Raw genomic sequence first — 15,588 nt, forward strand, 5'->3', positions numbered from 1 at the left:
CGGCAGGCAGACTCTCAACCACTGTGCCACCAGGGAAGCCCTCTATTTCTTTTTTTTTTTTAGCGGTACATGGGCCTCTCACTGTTGTGGCCTCTCCCGTTGTGGAGCACAGGCTCCGGACACGCAGGCTCAGCAGCCATGGCTCATGGGCCTTGCCGCTGTGCGGCATGTGGGATCTTCCCGGACCGGGGCACGAGCCCGCATCCCCTGCATTGGCAGGCGGACTCTCAACCACTGCACCACCAGGGAAGCCCAAGCCCTCTATTTCTTTTTGAGTTAATGTAGGAGTTTGCATCTTTCTAGGAAGTTGTCCATTTCATGTAAATTAACTAATTAGTTGGCATGCAATTCATAATGTTTCATTATATTTCTTTTTGTTTTTGTAGGTTGGTAATAATGACCCCATTTTGTTCCTGATTTTAGTAATTATTATCTTCTCTTTCTCTCGCTCTCTTATTTCCCCCTTTTGTTAGTTGAGGTAGAGGTTTGTCAATTTTGTTCATCTTTTCAAGGAACCAATTTATGATTTTGTTGTCTGTTTTTTTGTTTGCTATTTCATTAGTTTTTGCTCTAATCCTCATAATTTATTCCCTTCTACTTGCTTTGAGTTTAGCTTGCTCTTCTTTTTCCAGAGTCTTGAGGTGGAAGTTTAGGTTATTAGATTGAGATATTTCTTCTTTTTTAATATAGAGATTGATAGCTATAAATTTCCCTCTAACCACTGCTTTAGCTACATTCATAAGTTTTGGCATGTGTTCATATTCATTCATCTCAAAATATGTCCTTATTTCCCTTGTGCTTTATTCTGGACCCACTGGTTATTTAGGAGTGTGTTGTTTAATTTCCATATGTTTGTGAATTTACCAGAATTCTTTCTGTTAATGATTTCTAATTTTACTCCATTGTAATTGGAGAACATACTTTGTGTGATTTCATTCCTTTTAAATTTATTGAGGCTTATTTTATGGCCCTGCATATAGTCTGTCCTGGAGATTGTTCCATGTGCACTTGAGAATAATATGTACTTTGCTGTTATTGGGCTGAGTGTTCTGTAGATGTTTGTTAGATCTAGTTGGTTTATAATGTTGATTAAGTCTTTTATTTTTTGCTGATCTTCTACCTAATTGTTCTATTCGTTATCAAAAGTGAAGTATTAAATTCTCCAACTGTTACTGAATTATCTAGTTCTCCCTTTATTTCTGTCAGTTGTTGTTTCATGTATTTTAGGGCTCTGTTATGTGTATGTATGTTTATAATGGTTTTATCTTCCTGATGAATTGACCCTTTTATCATTAAAATTGTCTCTCTTTATCTCTAGTAACACTTTTTGTTTGTTTTGATGTTGTTTTTGTCTAATATTAGTATATCCATTTCAGCTTTCTTATGGTTGCTGTTTGCATGATATATCTTTTTCCATTCTTTTACTTTCAACCTATTTGTATCTTTGAATTGACCCATTCACATTTACTGTTGTTACTTTTACACATAGATTCAATCTGTCATTTTATTTTTTATTTATGTCTCATGTTTTGTTATTGTTCCCCTATTCTTTCTTTACTGCTTTCTTTTGAATTAAGTACATATTTTCTAATGTCACATTTTAATTCTTTTTAATTTTTTTTCCACTATTTTAAACATTTTTCTTAGTGGTTGCTCTAGGGCTTACCATATATACCTTACCTTATCAGAATATACTTCAGATTGAGATTAACCTAATTTTTAGTGAGATATAGATGCATTACTCTTATATAGCTCTATTCCCTCTTTCCCCTTTTTGTACTACTGCTGTCATATATATTGCATCTATATATGTTATAAATCCAACAATACACTGTTTGTAATTATTTCTATTTGTAATTTTATTTCAAAGAAGCTAAGAAAAAAGGCAACCAAGTATATATCTACAGGTATATACTTGTTATATTAGCCTTCTTATTTACCATTTCTCAGTTCTCTTTATTTGTTTGCTGTGGGTTGAAATTACCATCTGGTGTCATTTCCTTATTCCAGTAGAATCTTGCTTCTACATCCTTTGTATTGTTAATGTTGAATATATTACATTTTATAGTTTCAACAATACAATTATAACATGTTATTTTATGTGATTGCTTTTTAAAACAGTTAAGAAAGTGAAAGAAATACTATTTTTACTATTTTTTATAATTACATAATTACCTTTACTGGAGTGTGTGTGTGTGTGTGTGTGTGTGTGTGTGTGTGTGTGTGTCTTTCTTTGTCTTTGAATTACCCTCTGGGTCACTTGCTTTCAGCCCAAAGAACTTCCTTTAGTATTTCTTGTAGGATAGGTCTGCTAGCAATGAGTTCTGTTTTTTTTTTTTTTTTTTCTGAGAATGTCTTTATTTCATCTTCAGTGAGGTTGAGGTTTGAAGGTATTAGTTCTGTTCTAGGCAAGTAGCATTGGGAGTGGAAGATTAGAACAAGATTCATAGTGGGAGTCATTGCAGACATTGCATAGAAAACACCAGAAAAAATAAGACATAAAATGAGGACAGGGAGAAGCCTGTGAGCACAGGTTTACCTTGGAAAATAGATGATCTTTTTCACAGAAACAGAAAGTGTAGATACCAGGAGATGGGAATAGAGTGATATTACTCAAATGGTGACCATCTAATGGTGTCAGTCAGTAGGTGTTCATAAAAAAGTGTATTCAATGGTCTGGGGAAAACTGGATAAAACAAAATTCATTTCATTATTGCTTGAATTCTTAGTGCCTTTATCTGGAAATGTGCCTAAGGGAGTGGTTAGTATTCTGTGTTTTCCAAATTAATTAACACTGGAATCTTTTTGTTTTCCAAACCCAAGGAACATCTATTAACTGTTGTGACAGTGCCGTTTAGATAATGCTGATATAGAGATCTGTCTTGAGGTAGAAATAAGGGATGTGGAAGCTTAAGTCCAACGGCTTTATTTTTGCAGTTAAATAGGAAGAGTTGTAGAAAATGAAAAAAGTTGAAATTTCAGTTTGGAGGAGTCTAGTAAGTAGTAAAGAAAAATTGAATAAAAGAATTGCTTTTAGCTGGATACACTCATTTGAAGTTAGCAAGTAAGAATTTCATATGTAATGTATGTACAGTGGGTTTCTACTCCTAAAACTGGGTTGTTAGAGGGATTGGAAAGTTGGTACCCAAGCATTTCTATATCAGAAAGTTAAGTGAGTTAACTCACTGTCTAATGTTAGTGAAGTTACCATTACTGTGCTGAAGGATTGTAATGCCTTAGAATTAAATTCCTCAATATTTCCTGTAAATTGGTAGTTAGATCTAGAGATTTGGTTGGATTCAATTGTGATTTTTTGGCAAGAATACTTCATAGGTGGTGGTGTGTATTTCTACTAGGGACAGAATGGTTGTCTCTCGTCTTATGATCTTAGTGTTGTTGGTGATGATATTCTAATTCTGTCATTCCTTCTTCATTTATGAGTGGAATTACTTCTATGAAGAGAAATGTTTTCTCATCAATTATTAGATTACTCTGAGGAATAGTTTGAGTATTTGCCTTTATTTGTCATGATTGAGACAATATGTTGTTTCCTTATGCTCCATCTTTGGAGCATCCTCCAAAGATGACCAGTGAGGTGTTTTTTATGGTTTTTATTTTTTGGCTTTTTAGTAGTATTTGACCTTATAGATTCAAATTTATTTGATACACATCAAATATATTAAGTATATTTAAGGTGTACAAAGTTCTTTCAACTTAGGCCAGTGGGAGCCTCTTGAGTTTGCCATATGAGTGCTTTTGACCTGACTCTCATAGCCTTTGGAAGTTTTCTGCTATCTGGTGTGATTAGATGTTCCAGTTTCATCTTGTACATTTCCTGCCCTACCCTGGGAAATGGTATTCCAAGACTGCACAAGGGATATTCCTTGCTATTGAGTAGGTCTTTATTTCCACAAAAGAGAACCAGGAAATGCATATTATATTATCTTAAGATTAATGCATCATTAGTAGACACAGATATTTCCAGTTTCAGACTACATTATTTTTACTTAAACTAATTGATCCTAATCAGTATCTCCCACACCCAAAATCCTGGTTCTCATCATAATTACTCACTTACTTTACCCCACTAATATGTATATATTATCACCAACATACGATCACTATTAACAGTTTAAGATTTTTTAGTAGCTCCTTCTATCTCAAGGGTATATTCATATGCTAGGGATATTTATAGCCAAACAAGTCAAATCATAAATTTTAAAGTAATTTAACATAATCCCTGTTTGTTTGATTATTTATTTCATTTTATTTTAACTTTTAGGGATTGCTTAAATTTTTTGTGAATATAACATATGCATAGTCTAAAGTCTAATTTACAAAACAAGGTATATTCAGGGGAATCTAGCTTCCATTCCTGTCCCCTCTACCATTACTTTCTTTCCCCATTTCTACCCTCCCCCACCCCCCAGTTTTTAGTTCATCCTTTCATTTAAAAACAAAAAGCAAATAGTTATATCCGTTCTCTCCTCACCTTCTTAAACAGTAGCATACTAAACATATTTTTTTTCCATCTTGCCTTCTTATCTTGCAGATCACTCCATAGTGGTATATGGAGATATTCTGCATAATCAATCCCCATAATTGACTTTATTTTAATATAAACGGATAATTTTGGTTTTACTAATTTTGAAACCTCAAAGTTTCTTTGTATTCTTAATGGCTTTGCATGTAATAGTAGATATTTGTTAAAATGAAGCTTTGTTATTAAAACATATCAAAAAGTTTTTCAAACTTAGTTTACATTTTCTTTTGGCTTCATTGATTCACAATAATTATTTAACTGTAGTAATAATTTTTAATAGAGCCTATGTCCTATATATGCTCTATATCAGAATATGAGACAAAATCAGTAGAGTTAATCAGACTAGTCATTTCTTTATAAAAATCTCAATCTTAAAAGTTCCACATGTAGTCATGTGTTTTGATATTATATATTATCCTAAACAAGTCTAGTATTCTTCTGATACTAATGTACTTACAGTTTGGCTTACTAAAGGAAACATACTGAATTTGTCTTAAATTTTTACATGAAACTCTGATTATTTTTTTAATAGGTTTTATTTTTCAGAGTAGTTATAGACTCTCAGAGAAATTGAGCAGAAGATATAGAGATTTCTCTTGTACCCCTTACCCCACACATGCATAGCCTTCCCCATTATCAACATCTCCGCCAGGGTGGTGCATTGGTTATAACTGATGAACATACTGACACATCATTATCACCCAGAGATCGCAGTTTACACTAGGGTGTACTCTTGGTGTACACACTTTATATGTTTGGACAAATGTATAATGACATGTATCTACCATTATAGTATCATGCAGACTAGTTTCACCACACTGCCCTAAAAACCCTCTGTATTCCACCTATTCATCCCATTCTCCCCTGAAACTTTGATTTTTAAAGTTTAATTTAAAAATGAACTTATATTAAGACCTCAGAATTTTATTTTACACAAATCATTTTAGCCCATCCCTTTTTAAAAATTGAATTATAGTTACTGTACAATATTGTATAAGTCACAGGTGTGCAATATAGTGATTCACAATTTTTAAAGGTTATACTCCATTTGTAGTTATTATAAAATATTGGTTATATTTCCCATGTTGTACAGTATATCCTTGTAGCTTATTTTATACCTAATAATTTGTACCTCTTACTCCTCTACCCCTATATTGCACCTCCCCCTTCCCTCTCCCCACTGGTAACCCCTAGTTTGTTCTCTATATCTGTGAGTCTACTTCTTTTTTGTGATATTCACTAGTTTGTTGTATTTTTTAGATTCCACATGTAAGTGATATCATACAGTTTTTATCTTTCTCTGTCTGACTGATTTCACTTAGCATAATGCCCTCCAAGTCCATCCATGTTGCTGCAAATGGCAAAATTTCATTCTTTATTATAGTTGAGTAGTATTTCATTGTGTATATATACCACATCTTCTTTTTTTACATCTTTATTGGAGTATAATTGCTTTACAATGGTGTGTTAGTTTCTGCTTTATAACAAAGTGAATCAGTTATACATATACATATGTTCCCATATCTCTTCCCTCTTGCGTCTCCCTCCCTCACACCCTCCCGATCCCGCCTCTCCAGGTGGTCACAAAGCACCGAGCTGATCTCCCTGTGCTATTCGGCTGCTTCCCACTAGCTATCTACCTTACGTTTGGTAGTGTATATATGTCCATGCCTCTCTCTCGCTTTGTCACAGCTTACCCTTCCCCCTCCCCATATCCTCAAGTCCATTCTCTAGTAGGTCTGTGTCTTTATTCCTGTCTTACCCCTAGGTTCTTCATGACATTTTTTTTTCTTAAATTCCATATATATGTGTTAGCATATGGTATTTGTCTTTCTCTTTCTGACTTACTTCACTCTGTATGGCAGACTCTAGGTCTATCCACCTCATTACAAATAGCTCAATTTCGTTTCTTTTTATGGCTGAGTAATATTCCATTGTATATATGTGCCACATCTTTATCCATTCATCTGATGATGGACACTTAGGTTCTTTCCATCTACGGACTATTGTAGATAGAGCTGCAATGAACATTTTGGTACATGACTCTTTTTGAATTATGGTTTTCTCAGGGTATATGCCTAGTAGTGGGATTGCTGGGTCATATGGTAGTTCTACTTTTAGTTTTTTAAGGAACCTCCATACTGTTCTCCATAGTGGCTGTACCAATTCACATTCCCACCAGCAGTGCAAGAGTGTTCCCTTTTTTCCACACCCTCTCCAACACTTATTGTTTCTAGATTTTTTGATGATGGCCATTCTGACTGGTGTGAGAACCACATCTTCTTTATCCATTCATCTGTTGATGGACACTTAGGTTGCTTTCATATCTTGGCAATTGTAAATAATGCTGCTATGAACATTGGGGTACATGTATCTTTTTGAATAGTGTTTTTGTTTTTGTTTTTTTGGATATATACCCAAGTGTGGAATTGCTGGGTCATATGGTAGTAGTATTTTTAGTTTTTTTGAGAAATCTCCATCTGTTTTCCACAGTTAGCCCATCCCTTTTAATTGAAAGTAACTGTTAGGAAATATTTCTAATAAAATTAAACAATATTGCACTTGAGAATTGGAGTCATAGGATTTTAATGTATGAAATCCACTATGTTTCTTCAGTCTTATACCAACAGGAATTTTCTTTTTCAAAATTTTATTGAGATATATTTGACATATAAAATTATCTTAATTTCAAGTATACAACATGATTCAGTATTTGTATATACAGTGAAATGATCATGACAATAAGTATAGTTAACATCCATCACCATACATAGTTAAAAAATTTTTTTTCTTGTGATGAGAGCTTTTAATGTCTACTTGTTCTTAGCAACTTTCAAATGTACAATACAGTATTCTTAAGTTTAGCCACCATGTCGTTCATTACATCCCTATGACTTTTTTAGGAATTTTTTTTCTCAAGAGAAATTCTGATCACATCATGCTTATTTTTAGTCTCATTTTTTTTTTACACTTGACCCTTGAACAATGCAGGAGTTAGAGGCATTGACCCTCTGCACAGTCAGAAATCCACGTATAACTTACAGTTGGCCCTGTGTATACACGTTTGCTCCTTATCCGCAGATTCAACCAACTGTGGATGGTGTAGTACTGTAGTATGCACTATTGAAAAAACCCTGCATTTAACTGGATCCATATAGTTCAAACCTGCGTTGTTCAAGGGTCAACTGTATTTCCAATATGATTTATCAAAGAAAAATTCCACCCTAGTCATTTTAACTCAAACATGGACGTGACTAAGTCTACATTTGGATTATTGCCATCATTTGAGCGTGGACTCTTGTAGAACAATCTTCAACTAAATGTAATCTTCACATAAAATGGAAGGAGACGTTTTGGCACTACTGTAGGACCTCTTTTTGGCCATTTAAGCTCTCTAGGTTTAATAATTCTAAAAATGATTTAAACAAGCAAACGTTTCACTGTCATTAAGAGTATCTGATTTATTGATAACACTTTACCAACATTCAGCTTTCTATAAAAGTTACTTGATTTCTCTTTTTCTTTTTTCCTCTAGTGCATTCCACTCTTTGTTCAACTTGTTTTGGAGAGATTAACCCGAGGAGTCAAAACTAGTGAGCTTCGTACTATGTGTCTTCAGGTTGCAATTGCTGCCTTGTACTACAACCCTGATTTGCTGCTACATACTTTAGAACGAATTCAGTTGCCTCACAACCCTGGACCTGTAACTGTACAGTTTATAAATCAGTGGATGAATGATACAGATTGTTTTCTTGGGTATGTATGTGTCTTTTCGATTTTACACTACATTTCTATTCTGGAAAGTTGACTTATTAATATGTACATATAATAGCATATTAAGAAATAATTTTTATATCTTAAGAATTATTATTATTTTTTATTTTTGGCTGCTTCGCTGCTGCACACAGGCTTTCTCTAGTTGCCGCAAGTGGGGGCTACTCTTCGTGGCAGTGCACGGGCTTCTCGTTGCAGTGGCCTCTCTCCTTGCAGAACATGGGCTCCAGGCTCGTGGGCCTCACCAGCCATGGCTCGCGGCCTCCAGAGCACAGGCTCAGTAGTTGTGGCGCACGGGTCCAGCTGCTCCGCGGCACCTGGGATCATCCTGGACCAGGGCTCGAACCCACGTCCCCTCCACTGGCAGGTGGATTCCCAACCACTGGGCCACCAGGGAAGCCCTTTAAGAACTATTTTTAGTGCATTGTTAACATAATATTAAATTCTTAGAGAATTAAGAATGTGTTTCAGCAGTATAATCTAGTGGAAAGAACGCAGGCTCTGAAAATTAGGTATAACCATTCCCCGCTTGTTTTTGACTTATGTGTATTGCTATATCTCTAGGCAACAAGAATTAAGTGTCCACTTGGATTCCATGACTATTAAGTGTCTATGGATAACAACATTCTAAATAGAGTCATGTTTCTAAGGAAAGTACTGGTCTGGTAAAGATATAAAGACTTCAATGGAGCCCGTTTTCAAATGTGAGGTCAGAAGATTGTTAGTTGTAGTCCTGGTCCTACCCTGGTAGGAGAGTTTGGCTTTATGTGAAGCACTCTCCTAGCTTCCCAGCATAGGAAAAGTGAGATCCTAAGTAGTAGTTATAGGCCCACCTCAAGTGACCCAACACATATAAGTGACCCTGTTGTGCTAGAATTTGAGCTAAACTGCTGATTAATTTGTTCAAAACATTAGAAATAACTAGTGTTCTTTTTAAGTTTTGTAAGATATCATTTAGAAAAATTTACTGAGGGGAAAATAATTTCAACAGGAGTAGTCAGGACATTGCCAAGTGGTGGGGAGATGATGGAGGGGCTTGAATTAGGATGGTAGAAAAGGAATGGGGGAGCATATTTATAAGTTGCTATGTGTATTCTAATTTTTCTACTTGTAGGAGACTGGAATTTGTCCCTGATTTAGATTTCTTACTAAAGCTTTGAAAGGAAGAGCATACTTTAAAAAGAAATTGTGCTTAAAGTTATCTCTGACAAAGATTTAGAGAGTAGAGATTTAGTCATTCACAGTTATAGTTAGTAGCATCTATAAGCAATTTTCCAAAAATAGAAAATCCATCTCAGCTATTGTATAGATTGGGCATGCTTGAATTGTGCTCCCTTGGATTCTTCAGAGCCCCACTTGATAATCATCTCCTGTACTATGATCCATTTGACACCTGGTGTGCACTGCTAGTTAGAGGCTACATGGATGAGAAAGTCACCAGGTCAAGCACAGTCCCTGTTACAGTATACTATACTTTGACATTAGTAACTTGAATCAGTCAAGCAATGGAAATAATGAAGAATAATAGAAGCTAGTAATATATTTGTCATTGGATATTACTCTCATTTTGAATCCCTGCCAGTGAATTTTTTGTTCATGCCTGCAATTTTAAGTGTTATACTAATATAGAAAATCTTTTAATTCTTAGTATTTTTAGTTTTAAACAATTTAGAAGAAACATTCATACAAAAATGTGTGTAATGTATATTGGTCAAACATTTTTCCTTCAGAATTAAATTTTCCTTATCCTGTTTTACAGAACAGGACATTTAATGATTTACTTATAGCTATTACATTCAGCTTACTAGATGCTGAGTTTGTGGAGGAACTTTTGGCACCTGGGTTAGTATACAGTGCCAAGATACCTTGTAGACCAATCCAATGAAGACAAAGTCTAAGGGACTTCTCATTTTTTCCATTGGATAGGAATTTTATGCTATCGTATACAGGTATTCTTGTTTAATAAATAAAAAGTTGTTAATAAATAATTTGTTTTATTTAATAAATAAAAGTTGTTACGCTAAGGCCCAGATACAGCATTTGTATTATCATAAATTGATATTACACAAGATTCCCCATATTAATTGCAGACTCCCATAGCTCTTTGATGATGATAATTACAATTGATAAATTGTAAATTGATAATTTACAAAAGTTGATTTACATAGGATTTCATATAGTACAAAATGGAGATACCTCTGTGTAACTCCAGTGAATGAACCTTAGAATACACCTTGGACATTTCTTTTTGTAATTTCTTCGGAATTTGTTCTCATTTCTCATGTGCACATTTTTTTTCGCCTTTATAATTTGTAGGCATCATGACCGGAAGATGTGTATAATAGGACTGAGTATTCTTTTGGAACTGCAAAATCGACCTCCTGGAGTAGATGCTGTGGTGGGACAGATTGTGCCCTCAATTCTTTTCCTTTTCCTTGGCCTAAAGCAGGTCTGTGCTACCAAACAACTGGTAAACCGGGAAGATCGCTCAAAAGCAGAGAAAGCTGATATGGAAGAAAATGGTAAAGTGTTCTAATTGAAATGAATGCTAGAATTGATTGTGATTTGAGTATGTGTTTTCTTTGAGTTTTAGTCTATTTGGAAACATTAAACAGGTGTACATTTCTTGGCCTGTTAACACGTTTAACAAATATTTTGGGTTTGTTTGACTTAATTATAGTAGTCCCTTCTTACCACAATTTTGGTTTCATCGTTTCATTTGTCTAAAAATACTAAATGGAAAATTCTAGGAATAAACAATTCATAACTTTATTTATCTATTTATTATTGAAGTATAGTTGATTTACAATATTATGTTAGTTTCAGGCGTACAACATACATAGTGATTCACTGGTTTTATAGATTATACTCTGTTTAAAGTTATTATAAAATGTTGGCTGTATTCTGTGTGCTGTACAATATATCCTTGTGCTTATTTATTTTATACTTAGTAGTTTGTACCTCTTAATATTCTACTGTTTTACCCCTCCCACTTCCCTCTCCCCAATGGTAACTACTAGTTTTTTCTCCGTATCTGTGAGTCTGTTTCTGTTTTGTTATATTCATTTGTTTCTTTTATTTCTTATATTCCACATATAAGTGTGACATACAGTATTTGTCTTTCTCTGACGTACTTCATTAAGCATAATATCCTCCAGGTCTATCCATGTTGTTGCAAATGGCAAGATTTCATTCTTTTTTATGGCTGAGTAATATTCCATCACATATCTCACCACATCTTCATTATCCATTCATTTGTTGATGGATATTTGGGTTGCTTCCTTATCTTGGTTTTTGTAAATAGTGCTGCTGTGAACTTTGGCATGTGTGTATCATTTTGAGTTAGTGTTTTTGTTTTCTTTGAATATATATCTAGCAGTGAAATTGCTGGATCATACTTTTAGTTTTTTGAGAAATCTTCATGTCGTTTTCCGTAGTGGCTGCACCAATTTACATCCCTACCAACAGTGTGCAAGGGTTCCCTTTTCTCCATATTCTTGCCAACATTTGTTATTTGTTGATGGCCATTCTTACTAAGAGGGGTGAGATGATATCTCATTGTGGTTTTGATTTGCATATCTCTAATGATCAGCAATGTTGAACGTCTTTCATGTGCCTGTTGGCCACCTGTATGTCTTCTTTGGAAAAATGACTATTCAGGTCTTCTGCCCATTTTTTAATTGGGTCATTTAGTTTTTTGACATTGAGTTGTATGAGCTGTTTATATATTTTGGATATTAACCCCTTATTGTAGCATATCATTTGCAAATATTTTCTCCCATTTATAGGTTGTCTTTTCATTTTGTTGATGGTTTCCTTTGCTGTGCAAAAGCGTTTAAATTTAATTAGGTCCCATTTGTTTATTTTTGCTTTAGTGTCCTTTGCCTTAGGAGACCCCCCCAAAATACTGCTACAATTTATGTCAAAGTGTGTTCTGGGGCTTCCCTGATGGTGCAGTGGTTGAGAGTCCGCCTGCCAATGCAGGGGACAGAGGTTTGTGCCCTGGTCTGGGAAGATCCCACATGCCGCAGAGTGGCTGGGCCCATGAGCCATGGCCACTGAGCTTGCACGTCCGGAGCCTGTGCTCTGCAACGGGAGAGGCCACAACAGTGAGAGGCCCGCATAGCGAAAAAAAAAAAAAAAAAAAAAAAAAAAGAGTGTTCTGCTTTTCTTCTAGGAGTTTTATGGTTTCTGGTTATACATTTAGGTCTTTAATCCATTTTGAGTTTATTTTTGTACATGGCATGAGAAAATGTTCTAATCTCATTCTTTTGCATGTAGCTGTCCAGTTTTCCCAGCACCACTTATTATTGAAGAAACTGATATTCCCCATTGTATATTCTTGCCTCCTTTGTCATAGATGAATCAACCCTAAATGCAGGAGTTTATTTCTGGGCTGTCTATTCTGTTCCATTGATCTGTGTGTCTGTTTTTGTGCCAGTACTATACTGTTTTGATTACTGTAGCTTTGTAGCATAGTCTGAAATCAAGGAGCATGATACCTCCAGCTCTGTTCTCTTTTGTCAAGATTGCTTTGGCAATTCAGGGTCTTTTATGATTCCATATAAATTTTAGGAAGATTTGTTCTAGTTCTGTGAAAGATATCATGGGTATTTTGATAGGCATTAAATCTGTGGATTGCTTTGGGTAGTATGGATTTTTTTAGTGATATTCTTTCAATCCATGAACATGGGATATCTTTGTATCATCTTTCGTTTCTTTCATCATTGTTTTATAATTTTCAGAGTAGAGGTCTTTCACCTCCTTGGTTAAGTTTATTCCTAGGTTTTTAATTCTTTTTGATGCAATTTTAAACAGGATTGTTTTCTTGCTTTCTCTTTCTGCAACTTTACTGAATTCATTTATTAGTTCTAAAAGCTTTTCATTGGAGACTTTAGGGTTTTCTGTATATAGTATTTTGTCATCTGAAAATAGTGACAGTTTTACTTCCCTTCCAACTTGGATGCCTTTGATTTCTTTTTCTTGTCTGATGGCTGTGGCTGGAATTTCCAATAGTATGTTAAATAGAAGTGGCGAGAGTGCGTATCCTTATCTTTAGAGGAAAATCTTTTAGCTTTCACTGTTGCGTATGATGTTAGCTGTAGGTTTGTCATAAATGGCCCTTATTATGTTGAGATATGTTCCCTCTATACCCACTTCTATGAGAGTTTTTGTCATGAATGGATGTTGAATTTGGTCAACTGCTTTTTCTGTAGCTCTTGTGATGATCATGTGATTTTTATCCTTTCTTTTTTTTTTTAATGTGGTGTATCACATTGATTGATTTGTGAATATTGAATCATCTTTGCATCCCTGGAATAAATCTCACTGGATTGTGGTGTACCATCCGTTTCTATAAATTGTTGAGTTTGGTTTGCTAATATTCTGTTCAGGATTTTTGCATCTATATTCATCAGAGATATTGGCCTGTAACTTTCTTTTTTTGTAGTGTCTTTGTCTGCTTTTGGTGGCCTCATAGGATGAAGTTGGGCGTGTTCTCTTCAGTTTTTTGGAATAGTTTGAGAAGAATAGGTATTAGCTTTTCTTTATACATTTCATAGAGTTCTCATGTTAAACTGTCCAGTCCTGGACTTTTGTTTGCTGGGAGTCTTTTTATTATGAATTCAGTTTCACTGCTAGTGATCTCTTTATTCAGATTGTCTATATCTTCCTGATTGGGTCTTGGAAGATTGTATGTTTCTAAAAATGTTTCCATTCCTTCTAGGATGTCTAATTTGTTGGCATATAAATATTTGTAGTATTCACTTATGATTTTTTGGTATCTCTGTGATATCAGTTGTAATTTCTCCTCTTTCATTTCTTGTTTTATTTATTTATTTATTTATTTATTTATTGGCGGTACGCAGGCCTCTCACTGCTGCAGCCTCTCCTGCCGCAGAGCACAGGCTCTGGACACGCAGGCTCAGCGGCCATGGCCCATGGGCCCAGCCGCTCCACAGCATGTGGGATCTTCCCAGACTGGGGCACGAACCCGTGTCCCCTGCATCAGCAGGCAGACTCTCAACCACTGCACCACCAGGGAAGCCCTTTTTTTGCATTTTTTTTTAAACATCTTTATTGGAGTATAATTGCTTAATAATGGTGTGTTAGTTTCTGCTTTATAACGAAGTTAATTAGTTATACATATATATATGTCCCCATATCTCTTCCCTCTTGCATCTCCCTCCCTCCCACCCTCCCTATCTCACCCCTCTACGTGGTCACAAAGCACCGAGCTGATCTCCCTGTGCTATGCGACTGCTTCCCACTAGCTATTTTACGTTTGGTATTGTATATATGTCCATGCCACTCTCTCACTTTGTCCCAGCTTACCCTTCCCCCTCCCTGTATCCTCAAGTCCATTCTCTAGTAGGTCTGCATCTTTATTCTCGTCTTGCCCCTAGGTTCTTCATGACCATTTTTTTTTTTTTAGATTCCATATATATGTGTGTTAGCATATGGTATTTGTTTTTCTCTTTCTGACTTACTTCACGCTGAATGACAGTCTCTAGGTGCATCCACCTCATTACAGATAACTCAGTTTTGTTCCTTTTTATGGCTGAGTAATATTCCACTGTATATATGTGCCGCATCTTCTTTATCCATTCATCCGATGATGGACACTTAGGTTGCTTCCATGGCCTGGCTATTGTAAATAGAGCTGCAATGAACATTTTGGTACATGACTCTTTTTGAATTATGGTTTTCTCAGGGTATATGCCCAGTAGTGGGATTGCTGGGTCATATGGTAGTTCTATTTGTAGTTTTTTAAGCAACTTTCATACTGTTCTCCACAGTGGCTGTATTAATTTACATTCCCACCAACAGTGCAAGAGCGATCCCTTTTCTCCACACCCTCTCTAGCATTTATTGTTTGTAGATTTTTTGATGATGGCCTTTCTGACCGGTGTGAGATACCTCATTGTAGTTTTGATTTGCATTTCTCTAATGATTATTTATGTTGAACATTCTTTCATGTGTTTGTTGGCAATCTGTATATCTTTTTTGGAGGAATGTCTATTTAGGTCTTCTGCCCATTTTCAGACTGGGTTGTTTGTTTTTTGATTCTCTTGTTTCTTGAGGTAGGCCTGAATTGCTATAAACTTCCCTATTAGAACTGCTTTTGCTGTGTCCTGTAGATTTCAGAAAGTTCTGTTTTTATTTTCATTTGTCTCAAGGTATTTTCTGATTTCCTCTTTAATTTCTTCATTCATCCATTGGTGTTTTAGTAGCATGTTGTTTAGTCTCCATATGTTTATGTTTTTCCCATT

General features: G+C 35.3%; 1 protein-coding gene across 4 annotated transcripts in view; it reads left to right on the top strand.

The window, feature by feature from the left end:
- Nucleotides 1-15,588, top strand: part of IPO8 (importin 8) — a 70,618-nt gene that overhangs the window by 47,569 nt on the left and 7,461 nt on the right. For all 4 annotated transcript variants that reach the window (XM_019935741.3, XM_073788877.1, XM_019935756.3 and 1 more), the window contains 2 exons: nt 8,079-8,299; nt 10,634-10,839. In XM_019935741.3, coding sequence (XP_019791300.1) covers nt 8,079-8,299; nt 10,634-10,839 — 427 coding nt within the window. The remainder of the gene's footprint in view (nt 1-8,078; nt 8,300-10,633; nt 10,840-15,588) is intronic.

Source organism: Tursiops truncatus, chromosome 11 (assembly GCF_011762595.2).
Source record: "Tursiops truncatus isolate mTurTru1 chromosome 11, mTurTru1.mat.Y, whole genome shotgun sequence".
NCBI classification, from domain to species: domain Eukaryota; kingdom Metazoa; phylum Chordata; class Mammalia; order Artiodactyla; family Delphinidae; genus Tursiops; species Tursiops truncatus.